The sequence below is a fragment of the Palaemon carinicauda genome, chromosome 27 (genome assembly GCF_036898095.1).
Source record: "Palaemon carinicauda isolate YSFRI2023 chromosome 27, ASM3689809v2, whole genome shotgun sequence".
NCBI classification, from domain to species: domain Eukaryota; kingdom Metazoa; phylum Arthropoda; class Malacostraca; order Decapoda; family Palaemonidae; genus Palaemon; species Palaemon carinicauda.
This window is the reverse complement of record NC_090751.1, coordinates 49,236,413-49,250,725: the sequence shown is the minus strand read 5'-3', so window position 1 is coordinate 49,250,725 and position 14,313 is coordinate 49,236,413. Positions and strand designations below refer to the sequence as shown.

At 30.7% G+C, this 14,313-nt stretch overlaps 1 protein-coding gene across 1 annotated transcript in view; it reads left to right on the top strand.

Moving 5' to 3' along the window:
- Positions 1–14,313, top strand: part of LOC137620897 (G-protein coupled receptor GRL101-like) — a 154,980-nt gene that overhangs the window by 44,993 nt on the left and 95,674 nt on the right. The window contains exon 6 of the mRNA XM_068351342.1: positions 1,146–1,283. Coding sequence (XP_068207443.1) covers positions 1,146–1,283 — 138 coding nt within the window. The remainder of the gene's footprint in view (positions 1–1,145; positions 1,284–14,313) is intronic.

Here is a 14,313-nt window from a genome sequence, read left to right as displayed (position 1 = left end):
ATGCTAGGTTATATTTTGACGAAATTCTTATCTTGAAAAAAAAATAATTTTTTTTTTTTTTTCATTTTATTTATGATGACATTCTTAACTTAGTTTAGGAATCTTTTTTTTTTTACAATATTACTTCACGGATAAACGTTTGATGGTGTTCTCAATTTACTTGTATAAAATTATGACGTTGTTAACTGAGTAAAATGTTGAAATCTTGAGTAATGAGAAAATAATTGGATTCCTTCTTAGTTTATTGAGAGAAAATAGTGTTTTTCATAATAATTTTGATGACGTTGGTAATTTGATGGGAAAACTAATTGATATTTTCAGATGCATGGGTCCTATTTGAATTTTTTTTTTATAGATATATAAAAGTGATGATGTTATACTGTATTCTCTTTGCAAATCATGCTTTACAATAACAATTCAAGTTGGACATATCTGTTGGTGTATATGTGAATTGACCCAGACAACGTCCAATTTACGCGTAAAGAAATGTATTTAAAAATGCATCCTGTAAATTATATGCAAACCAACTATTTTGAAAATTGCTCTCGGAATTAATTTACGTACAGGTATTGTACCCTTCGCTAAAAAGATAAGATAGAAAAAAAGTTCTCAAAGAGATGATTGCAGTGTTTGCATCATTGATGTGCATGATGGAAATTTGTTTACATATTTTGACTAGTCTTTTTCTGTTTTAATATATATTTATTTCATATATTTTGTTTCACGGTGCTTTCGTTAACTTACGTTATACAGTATTTGGTCGAAGAACAAAATGTATTTTAGGTAGGGCACAAACAACTTCCTGAAGGTGAAAGACAAAACCACAGGAAATTCACCATTTGTTTAGATGGATGTTTAGTGGGTCAATTGAACCATTAGGTTCTTAAGTAGTACTGGCAATATTTAAGTCTATTTTGAAATTATGCAATCAACCACCATAGTTAATGCTATTCCCAAAGTAAGCGTGTTCGTACCATCTTCATCACTATTTTAGTATCATAATTGCTGTAGTTATTATTGTTATTAATATTATTATTATTATTATTATTATTATTATTATTACAATTTTTATCATCATCATCATCATTAGTATTATTATTATTAGTATTATTATCATTAATTATTATTACACTCTTCCACTTCAGTGCACGAATGGTCAGGGTGCAGAGAGGATGAATTCCCTCGTGCCAGTGGGGCCCAGTGCATCCCCTTAGAGGAAAGGTGCATCCTCTCTGATGACCGCCATCGGGGATGTGCTGATCTCGCTCATCTTCTGGATTGCAGTGAGTATTGCCCAAGAACTAAATTTATTACCTTGAAGGAAAGAGAAAAATCATATTTTTACCTCTATTTAGAAAATTTATTTTGCTCGTTGTAGTGTGGTTTGTGTTTATAAATATATATATATATATATATATATATATATATATATATATATATATATATATATATATATATATATATATATATATATATATATATATATATATATGTGTGTGTGTGTGTGTGTGTGTGGGGGGGGGGGATGTATGTCCCTGCTACTACCTTAGGTCACTACTGGGATAGAGGAATCAGCATATGAAGCTTCATTTGTGGTGGAAGACGGGGCAGGGAGGGTCGGCTGTGGCACCCTAGCAGCACCAACGAAACTCGACTGAGTCCCTCGTCAGTCAAGGGGAAACTGAGAGGAAAAAATGTCCCTTTTTTGGGGGGCGGGGGGATATCGACTACCTTCCATAACTGGGTAAAATCCCATGATAGGTGGATAGAATAGATGTAAGTGTATAAGTATTTAGGTATAACCTTTTTCTCTTTAACAGTGGTGTTTCAAAAGAAATAACAAGGAATGTCTACTGGCTCATTCTTACTTTCAGTGGCCTATTATGCGAACCTAGCCTTAGCCTCAAACCCCAACTCACTACTGACATAAATTGTCGTTTACTTGTTATCTTGCACTTTTCTTTTTTTCTTTTTTCTTTTTTGTATCAGTTATTTTCAGTGGCTCGTCCATTCCATATACCTCGTAGCATTGTGGAATACAATCTTCTAAACGTATCGTCATCCATTCTTACCACATTATCAATCAATCTCAAAAGACTGAAGTCCATCCCTTCATTTGTATTAACCCTTTTACCACTTATTCCCTGCTCTTCTTTCGGCGTATTTGGTAAAGAAGCAGTCATTTTACAGATTTTACACCTTCTTTTGGTCTCTTCTACATTCAGCATTCACAATCCACATACAGTCGTCCATCCATACATTTCGGCTTTGCCCATTATAAGCACTGTAATTATTTTCCTAAGCTTTTAATTACTTTGCTACCTTCCTTGTTTCACCAATAGTTGGATAACCCTCATCTCTCTCGGCCTGCCATCATCCTTTATATATATATATATATATATATATATATATATATATATATATATATATATATATATATATATATATATATATATATATATATGTATATAGATATGTAATTTATATACACACACATTAATTATTTTCATCTAGTCCACTGAGGCCCTTTGTGTTTTTGGTCTTTCTATTCCCGCCTATACCCACATATTTTCTTAGCTTCTCAATGCACCATCTTCTCTTCCTTCCCCTGCTTTTTTTCCAATCTCTAGGGACCCATTCTGTTATGCTTAATGTCCATCTGTTGTCTATCATTCTCATTATATGCCCTACCCATGTTCATTTATTTTTCTTACATGTTGTTAGAATATCCTCTACATTAATTTACTCTCTTTTACATGTTGCTTTTTTTCTGTCTGTTAGTGTTATTCCCCGCATTATTATTTCCATAGCTCTTTGAATGTAACTAGCTTATGTTCCGTGGCTTTAGTAAGTCTCCAAGTTCCTGATGCGTAAGTTAATATTGGTAGCACCATGTGTTTTAATACTTTTCTTTTTAGAGAAAGTGGGTTTTTTTACTTTGTATAATCTCATTTTGTTTACCGAAAGCTCTCAATCCCATGCTTATCCTTTTTTTTTTTTTTTTTTTTTTTTTTCCGTCTCATTTCCCGAAGAAACATTTCCTGTCTGCCCGAAGTATGTATATTCATTAACAATCTCTGAAGGTTCGTCCATAACCCTGATTTGATGTCTCTCTTCATTTTCATTGAACATTATCTTAGTTTTACTCATATTCATTTTTCAGTCCTACATATCTTTTTTCTCTACTTAATTCCTATGTCATCTTAGGTATTTTCCTCTATGATTCACGAAATAGAACTATGTCATCTGTTAATCTTAAGTTTTTAAGGTATCCCTCATTAATGTTATATATATATATATATATATATATATATATATATATATATATATATATATATATATATATATATATATATATATATATATATCATAGAAGAAAATACCTAAGATGACATAGGAATTAAGTAGAGAAAAAAGATATGTAGGGCTGAAAAGTGAATATAAGTAAAACTAAGATAATGTTCAATGAAAATTAAGAGAGACATCAAATTAGGGTTATGGACGAATATATATATATATATATATATATATATATATATATATATATATATATATATATATATATATATATATATATATATATGTATGTATATATATATATATATATATATATATATATATATATATATATATATATATATATATATATATATATATATATATATATATAGTTATAAACGCACCAGCATATTTATATGCAATTACGAGTTTATGCATTAGAATATTTATATGTACATATACAAATACATTACTTAGTAATACACACACACACATATATATGTATATATATGTATATATATATATATATATTATATACAGATATAAATATATATATATACATATATATATATATATATATATATATATATATATGTATATATATACAGATATAAATATATATATATATATATATATATATATATATATATATATATATGTATATATATACAGATATAAATATATATATATATATATATATATATATATATATATATATATATATATATATATATGTGTGTGTGTGTGTATATATACAGATATATATATATATATATATATATATATATATATATATATATATATATATATATATATATATATATATATATATTAGTAACCATAAATACTGTTCTCTTGTATATTTGTCCTTATACTAATTATACTTTAGTGTGTTCTACTTCAATTTATCTCTGTGACTTTCATCTGATACTGTACCATCAATTGCCGCTAAAATTGTAGTCCTGTATGGATGGCAACAGCTTTAAGAGACTTTTTATCTTTGAGCCTTGTTTTCTGGAACTGGTGATTTCCCTTTTTCCTCTATTAATGATTATGATTTTAGAGAAGCGTAGGAGATATCATCCTTTCTCATCTTTCATTAATATTATCACTTCAGGAACTTCTCTTTATCGTCGTTGGTTCCTGCGATCTAAATGCTAAGGACCCTTCACATGATGCCACCAAGTTTATTGGATGGGGGAAAATACGGTGGTGGTTTTCTCATGAGCCACTTCTTGTTAGGGGAAACGGGGAAGTTTTATACTTATATATATATATATATATATATATATATATATATATATATATATATATATATATATACATACATACATACATACATACATACATACATACATACACACATATGTATGTACAGTATGTGTATGTCTGTGTGTGTGTTTGTTTGTTTGTTTTTTTGTTTGCTATTGTGTTTTAAATTCAATTGTGCAATCTGTGTAAAAAACGACACAGAATTTATGCGTATATATACTATATATATATATATATATATATATATATATATATATATATATATATATATATATATATATATATATAATGCTTGTTTGGTATCTTTATATAGTTTCAATATAGCTTTGTTCAATGTAACGTGGGGTGGTTCTTTAAAAAATAACAACATCTAGGCTACTCGAAATCTTAAAAATATTCAAACTTCAATCTTACATTTAAGATTTAAAAAAATTTATATATTTGATGATTGTTTTTGTTATATCAAGCTATTGTTCCTTCAGTTGCATCTTGATCTTGGCACTGGTATATATATATATATCTAGTTTTGAATATTAACGAAGAGTAAATCTCTTCGATCTTTCTTCAGTTCTTCTCAAAACGAGGTAAGAAGTTGAAAGTCTGCATCTCTTTCATATCATAACCAATATAGTCTTGTTCCTCTGGGTTTCTTTGACTACTTCATAAGCCTCTGTTGGTCTGTCATTTTCCCTCTCTTCCTTATCGATTCCTGCCTCTCATTCCTTTATCTCAACAGTAATGGTCTGTAAGATCCTTCAGACCTTTTTATATGCGAGGTAACTGTCAGTGTAACTAATCAATCAAAAGGAATATGGCATGTGGAATCCGGATTTCTCATTCTGTATTGGATAATGAAAAGCTTTGCGAAAGTTCTAAAGTCAGTCAACTGTTCTGGCACGTAATTTCCATGATTCGTATCTTTAAATTATAGAATAATAATAGGTGTTAATTCTTTATTGAAAATTTTCTATTAGAACTAAGTTCTTAATGTCTTAATTGACTCTAAGCAACTTCTACACAAATATTTGCTATTATTGTAAGTTGAATGGTATAAGCCCGTGGTAACAAGTTCCTGGAATAATGTAATAAATGATTGAAATTTGAAAATCTTTTGGAGATTTATTTCTGTCTAATATCACCGTCGTTCAAAACCAATAAAGCAGGATTCGATTGAACTTTCATAGTGTTCGGTACTGAAATTAGACTTTTATTTTTTATTTTTGGTAGTCACGGTCCCCAGCAAGATGCAAAAGGATATCACCAGTGTGGACATGATGCATCTGGCTACGCTGAAAATCGCATCTTGTGCGAATATCTTTATTAGTTAACTTGTAAACCTGTGATGGCTCCACCAGCTTGGCAATGCACGGAAAGGCCTTGCATTCACCACAAATCCAATTGCAGTTGAATTTGTAGCTTGAAAGTCTTAGCTTAATACGACTTGCTTTAAAGAGACCAATCTTCTACATTTTGTATTTTCCTCAATGCTAATGTGTTGTGTAGGAGTTATGATACTACTATGATGCTCCATGAACTGTTGTTCTTGTTTTTATTATTATTTTATTCCAATATATTTTCCTAGACTAGAGAATCATATTTTTTACGCTGCTTTGGAAAGCCGATTGATTTCAACTTAAATAAAAAAGATTTAGCAAACTATGTGAGAGAAGTTGGACAGCCAGGTCAATAGAGATTAAGGGGATTGGATAAAATGTATAAGGCCTAAAATAGTGCTGCCAGGTTCGAGGGTAGAGTTTAGAATCCTCAAGTACCATCTACAGTGTGACACTTAATGCACACAGTTAGCGGTAACATTCCTTGCTTTCGACTTCAGGTATTACGTAAATCTTTACTGTCTTTTAAATTCTCTTTTATTACCTCCGCAAAGGAGGTTATAAAATCGAGTTGGTTTTTATATTTATTTGTGTGTGTTTCTGTCCGTAGACAGGATCACGTCAAAAATACTCAGCGGCTTTTCACGAAATTTGCACCACATATAGATCTTAAGTCCTGGACGACCCCATAAGATTATGGAGAAAATCCGGATTTGCATTTTTCGCCATTTCAAAGATAACGTTAAAACAAATTGTAGGAATTTTGACGAATTTCTACCACAGATATAGTAGATATTAGGCCATGGACGAAAAAATAACCTTTGGCGAGGTCAGAAATCTCTGATTGCTCTTGTTTATTTAGTATTTTCTTTTCTCGTAATTTTTTACTGAAGTCATTCCATCTCCTGAAGTTTGGTTTTCAAATTAGTACCCATTTACGAATGTGCATATTGACTAATGATGCGTGTAGAAATTCTAACACTGGTTAAACCTCACTAACATGGTAGCAATTCCAGCAATGATTAAACCCCACTAAAATGGTAGTAGTTTTAACGATTATCAAACCGTACTAACATGGTAGTAATAATAACAATGATTAAACCCCACTAAAATGGTAGTAATTTTAACGATTATCAAACCGTAATAACATGGTAGTAATAATAACAACGATTAAACCTCGCTAAAATTTTGGTAATTCTAACGATTATCAAGCCTCACTAGCGGGGCAGTAATTCTGACAATGATTAAACCTCATTATCAGGGTAATAAATCTAAAAATGATTAAAACAAACTTTCATATATTTTTACCGTCGTGGGATTACAGAGATTATTGCTTTGCTTATGTAAGTCAAGAGAAAAGAGAACTCGCGCAAGAGAAAAACTTTTGGATTAAAAAAGCATTAATAATGAAAAAAGATATGGCAAAATTTGCTTGAAGTAGCTTATGTAAATGAAGAAGCCTGTTTGCATTTTAGAAAGGCTGCAGTGAAAAATGCACGAAAGTTGAATCTCGAAACTTTTCATCTTTTTTTCCGAAAAAAATTCTGCAAAGCGTCACTAGTCCACAGAGCTTTATCTTTTCGGTACATAAAGAATATTTTTAGCATTTCGTTTAAATCCTACTGATATACATAAAGGCTTTGTGAAATTTCTGGTAGAAAATAAGAGCTCGGTAAAAATAGAATTCTTAATATTTTTTTCTGAAATGGTACGAATTACACGGAAGCCTTTTAAAAGTATATCTTTTTGTGACTTTTCTAAGAAAATTTTTACCAATGTTTTATGAAATTTATAAAGGTGCGAGAGTTAAACCAAGTTCAGGTTAGTCGAGATAGAAATATCGAGAGACATAAGAAATAAAAACACGTCATTAACGGTTTGTAATTGTGTGTTTTAGAGGGATGGGATAAAGTAAGTAGATGTTGGATCTAGCACCATTGTGAGAATGAATGGAATTTCGGAATGTGTTTGATATTTTTTTTATATGGACGACGAAAAGGTTCAAGTAATGTTGATTTGTTACCTCATCTATCATATCACATCCGAACTGTCTAGTCCTTCCTCGCATCTTTTCTTCTAACTCTTGTGTATGATACGCATTTTTCTTTAATCCGTTGTTTCGTCTACATAACTAGACTTCATTCTTTTGCCATTCATGACTATATTTTAACTATTCTTTATCATATTTCCTTACTTATAACCTTTGCACACCTATTCACGTCACTTATGTCAGGCACATTTCATTTAATTACTTAGCGTTGTTTTTTTTATTCACATTGAATCTTTTACAATTCGGCTTCCATAGACACTCCTCTAACAAATCTTTTGCAATGGCCTGTCTAATTTTATTGCCTCTTCTATTTTATGGCTCTCATTTTGTCATCATCTACTATAATTCTTCCCTGTTAAAAGAAGAAGACCGACTTCAGTCATTACACAGTCTTTCCAGGAACTTTTTTTCATATCCTGTTGATCTTCTCATAGTTTCCTGTTTTTTTTTTTATTACTTATCACGTCATGTCAACAAACAAGATATTAATTACCGAAGGGGAAATAATGCTTTCATGTCACCACCCACACTCACACCAATCTGGTCACTCCATTTTACATCATGAAAACTTTAGGTGTTATTACCAAATTACTTTGAGCATTATACATTCCCAGTAACATCTACATAGTGTATGTCAATTATATCATAAGCAATTTCTAGGACCATCGTTACAACACACACTATTTTCCTTTACTCTCCTCCAACTTCTCATAGAAGTGATCTATAAACCCTTTCCTTACCAAAACCAATACTGCTTTCTCCATGTCAATTCTCTTATTAGTCTAATTTCATCACAGTTCTACCCTACATCATTCTTTGTAATCTAAGTAATATTATACCCCATGAGCCTGTGATATCCATCACGTGAAAATATATGGGAATCTACAAGCAACAATAAGGATGATCCCTGCTCATGGATAGTTTTCAATAATTCTCGTACATTACACTAATGCATCATTCTGAACCAATTTGAGACTATATATTGAATAACAATGCATGTAATCTGTTATGCAGTAAAGTATCAATATATGAAGACTGAAAAAGTTGCATTTTTCCCACGACGTACAAGCATAATTTAGAGAAATGTTGATAAAGTACCAAAACACCATTGCCATATCGTAAGCAATAAAGCCACACCTTCTCTTGCTCTTCCCCTTTCAACCACAGACACTCTACCAGAATTTCACCAAACATCACTTCACCTTTCCCTTTTATCTTTGTCTCAAACAAAGCCAATATATCCGTCCTTCTATTCCTAAACATACTTTCAATCTCACATCTTTTACTCTCTATCGTACTACATCCACGCACATACAAACACCCCAAAACTAGAGTGCGGGGAGCAGTCACTCTCCCCACAGTTCCACCTCTTTGATGTCTCACGGGATTATAATACAGGACAGGAGGTTCCCAGCCCACTCGTCCTGTCCCTTTTAGTTGCCTCTTACGACACGCAGGGATACGATGGCGCTATTCTGATTGTTTTTATGCCCTTTCGGCTATATATTATATATATATATATATGTATGTATGTATGTATGTATGCATATATATATATATATATATATATATATATATATATATATATATATATATATATATATATACACACAGTATATATATATATATGTATATGTATATATACAGTATATATATATTTATATATGTATATATTTATCTATATACATTATATATATATATACATGTATATATATGTATATATATAAATTATATATATATATATATATATATATATATATATATATATATATATATATATATATATAGCTAAGCTAGAACCCTAGTTTAAAAAGTAGGATGCTATAAGCACAGGGGCCCCAAAGGGAAAATAGCCCAGTGAGGAAAGGAAACAAGAAAAAATAAAATATTTTAAGAACAGTAACAACATTAAAATAAATATTTGCTATATAAACTATAAAAACTTTAAGTAAATAAGAGGAAGAAATTAGATAGAATAGTGTACCCGAGTGTACCCTCAAGCAAGAGAGCTCAACCCAAGACAGTGAAATACCGTGATAGTATGGCAGTACCCAAGACTAGAGATCAATGGTTTGATTTTGGAGTGTCCTTCTCCTAGAAGAGCTGCTTACCATAGCTGAAGTCTCTCTTCTAACTTTACCAAGAGGAAAGTAGCTACTGAACAATTACAGTAGTTAACCCCTTGGGTGAAGAAGAATTTTTTTGGTAATCTCTGTTGTCAGGTGTATGAGGACAGAGGAGAATCTGTAAAGAATATGCCAGACTATTCGGTGTATGTGTAGGGAAAGGGAAAGTGAACCGTAACCAGAGAGTAGGATCCAATATAGTACTGTCTGGGTAGTCAAAGTACCACATAACTCTCTAGCGGTGTTTGTATATATTATTATTATTATTATTGTTATTATTATTACTTGCTAAGCTACAACCCTAGTTGGAAAAGCAGGATGATATAAGCCTGTGGCCCCAATAGGGAAAATAGCCCAGTGAGGAAAGGAAACAAGGAAAAATAAAATATTTTAAGAATAGTAACAACATTAAAATAAATATTTCCTATATATTCTATAAAAACTTAAACAAAACAAGAGGAAGAGAAATTAGATAGAATAGTGTGCCTGAGTGTACCCTCAAGCAAGAGAACTCTAACCCAAGACAGTGGAAGACCATGGTACAGAGGCTATGGCACTACCCAAGACTAGAGAACAATGGTTTGATTTTGGAGTGTCCTTCTCCTAGAAGAGCTGCTTATAGCTAGAGTCTCCTCTACCCTTACCAAGAGGAAAGTAGCCACAGAACAATTACAGTGCAGTAGTTAACCCTTTGGGTGAAGAAGAAGAATAAATATATATATATATATATATATATATATATATATATATATATATATATATATATATATATATATATATATATATATATTTATATATATATATATATATATATATATATATTTATATATATATATATATATGTATATATATATATATATATATATATATATATATATATATACATACATACATACATACATACATACATAGTAATACCTTTGGTTGAAAGTTTAAGTATCCTAAAACAACTTTCCCATAAGAAATAATGGAAATTCACTCAAAGCGTTCCATCGGTCCTTAAAAACTAATGTACACTAATTTTTAAAGTTTTTAATGGTAATATTTGTACAAATTATAACCACTAACATTAGAATTTAGTAAAACAGATTATTCACAATGAAAAGTTGAGACAAATGACATACTAACTCACACTTTACCTTTGAGGAGAGTTGTGGCCGGCATGAGAGGACGAGAGAAGGAAAATATCCTTTCTCTTTCTGGAATGAGTTCAGTATCACTATTTGAATATCTTGATTTATACTCTTAGGTCACTTGCTCATCTCTTTTTATATTCTTTGATTGAATTTTAAAAAGGAACCTATCCAGAGATAATTGCCTTCACAGTTTCTATAAAATAGGATGAAAATTACCCATTGAATTGTTGGTAAATAGATTCCCTCTTTGCCCTAGCAAAGCCTTACCTGGCTGAACATGACGAGAACTCTACATGGGTCTGGTATGACTGGCACGTGACTGCTTTCTGTGCAATGCATGATACTCTAATTTCTACTTGTCCTTAAAAAATACCAGCATAGCACAGGAGTTTTACTTGCTAGGGCGATGCATTCCCCTTAGCCCAAGTCAAATTCGTACGCTTGTATTTTAATTTGCTTATAACCTGAGATGTTACTGTATGTATGTATATATATATATATATATATATATATATATATATATATATATATATATATATATATATATATATGTATATATATATATATATATATATATATATATATATATATATATATATATATATATATATATGTATGTATCTATTTATATATTTATACGTACTGTATATATCAATTTATATATTGATATGTATACATCTATTTATATGTTTATATGTATATATATACATGTATATATATAATTTTTATATATTTATATTTATATACATAATTTATATATATATATATATATATATATATATATATATATATATATATATATATATATATATATATTATGTGTTTATATATATGTATTTATGTATATAAATATATGTATATATATATACACACATATATATATATATATATATATATATATATATATATATAATACATATATATATATATATATATATATATATATATATATATATATATATACATACACACACATACATACATACACACATACATACATACACACACATACATACATACACACACATTTTCAGGTGATTGTGTATATGTATAGAACTATAGATTGTATATCTTCATCCAAAAAGAAAATTAGTGAGAGGATAAGTCAAATGATGAAAAATGAGATAATATGAGCAGGAACTTGAGTGAGAAGAAAATAATGTTTAACAGAAAAGTAAATACAGAGAGAAAGGTTAGTAAACCAAGGGATCTCAACCTCTCAACCTGAATGATGAGAATGGAAAGGTGTTGGCTGAACTAAATACAACCCTAAATTTATGGCTTGTTTATTTTTAAGACTTGTTTGATATAGAAGATAGAAAGTGGGTAGAGGGGCTGTTGTAAGTCTGATAATTATCGTGAAAGGGTTTGTCAAGGCTATATGGATGACTGTAATACAAAGAAGATGCCGAGATACCTCGAGGAAAGTTAGATTGATTACCTGAAAGGTCTTGGAAGACTGAATGAGGGAAATAATAATGCTATTATCTCGAAGTAAAGGTAATAAAGGTCTTGGAAGACTGAATGAGGGAAATAATAATGCTATTATCTCGAAGTAAAGGTAATAAAGGAAATTATAAGAATTTGTATTGTAATAGGGAAGGCTTACGATATGATTCCAATTTATAAAGCAACCAACTAAAGTATAGAAAGAGGGAGAATGGCGGTTAGAAAAGGATAAATGTAAGCCGGTCAAGTCTTAGTTCTGAAGCATTTATATGAGAAGGTTGAAGGTAAATGGAAAATACTTTAGGTCATACAAGTTTACCTAGAAAAAGCTCTTTATAAAATGTATAGAAAGTTATTTTGGAAGGTTTTTAGAATGTAGCTTATGGTCGCAAAGGTAAGGTGTAGATAACGATTAAAATCTTTTATGAATGAAGCAAAGTCGTAGAATATGCAGACAAAGGATGTTATATCTCCATGGATTTTTTAAAAACCAGTTGTAGATGCAAAGCAGAGGATAAGAAAATCAGTAGAAAATGTAAGGTGTACTTGATGTATATTAATGATAGAGTGTGGATAGTGAAGCAACACTTCCGAAACTAGTGAAAGTTTGAAAATCTGTAAAAGAAGGAAAATCCAGAGTAAATGGGAATGAGATATGGCTGTAAAGGTGAAGGGAAATCAGGAAGAGAGTTGGGTTTGATGAAAGAGAAAAGATTTTTATCACGGAATAGATTTTGCCAGGGAGTCTGCAGGGTGTTGGGAAAATATTGCTAGGAGACTTGTGTTTTCTAAGGAAGCCAAGTTGGAATTATGCTTTGGCCATTCATGGTTTGATGAAGAGAAATATGAATGTTGAGGCTGCTGAGATGAGTTGTTGCACCCCAAATGTGGATCAAGAATCATTGAAGGGAGAGAAATGGTCGAAAGGTTAGTGACTGTGGAATGGTAAAGATTCTATTTTATTCCTCTTGACCAATGCTGAGAGTCACTCCTCCCCAATGGCTACTTTTTTGTCATTTGCTCCAAAATACCCATTTAATTCTTGTAACTCGTTGCTTTCACAAATAATTTGACTTTCGTTGCGCCTTATTCCTAGTTTTATTTGCCCTTTGTTAAATATCTATGCTTTCAATTATTTCCAAATTCTCTTGGAAGGGTATCTAGCTTCTTTTTACTATCATCAGCCATTCCACATTTTATTCAATACCTCTTTTATATCCCCTAAACTACCACCTACATCCAGTCTTTTGTTTTCAGAATTTTCACTTTTCTATCCATGAGCTACATATGCTACGAGATAAATTCTCACAATTTTGTATCAAATACTCTTACTGAGTAAATGCCCCGTAAGTTCCATGGTTTGATTTTTTATTGCAATCGGAATTTTTATGTAATGAACTGATGGTCGAATGACTTCAACTGAGCTTAAAATTCTTCAGATTTGAGCTCGAATTGAAGTGTCCTTTGGTTGCTATTACAACTCGAAAGTCTTCCGTGATTGTGGCACCACCTGACGCTGGCTCAAATCCTCCATCTGTTTATTACGTTAACTGCCCCAAAGGGTGAAACCCCCACCCTTCACCCTTTACATTATTTGGCTTCATATCTGACATTCATAATTAATTTACCAAGAAAGGGGAACACTGGCAATATTTTTAGTTGAAAGA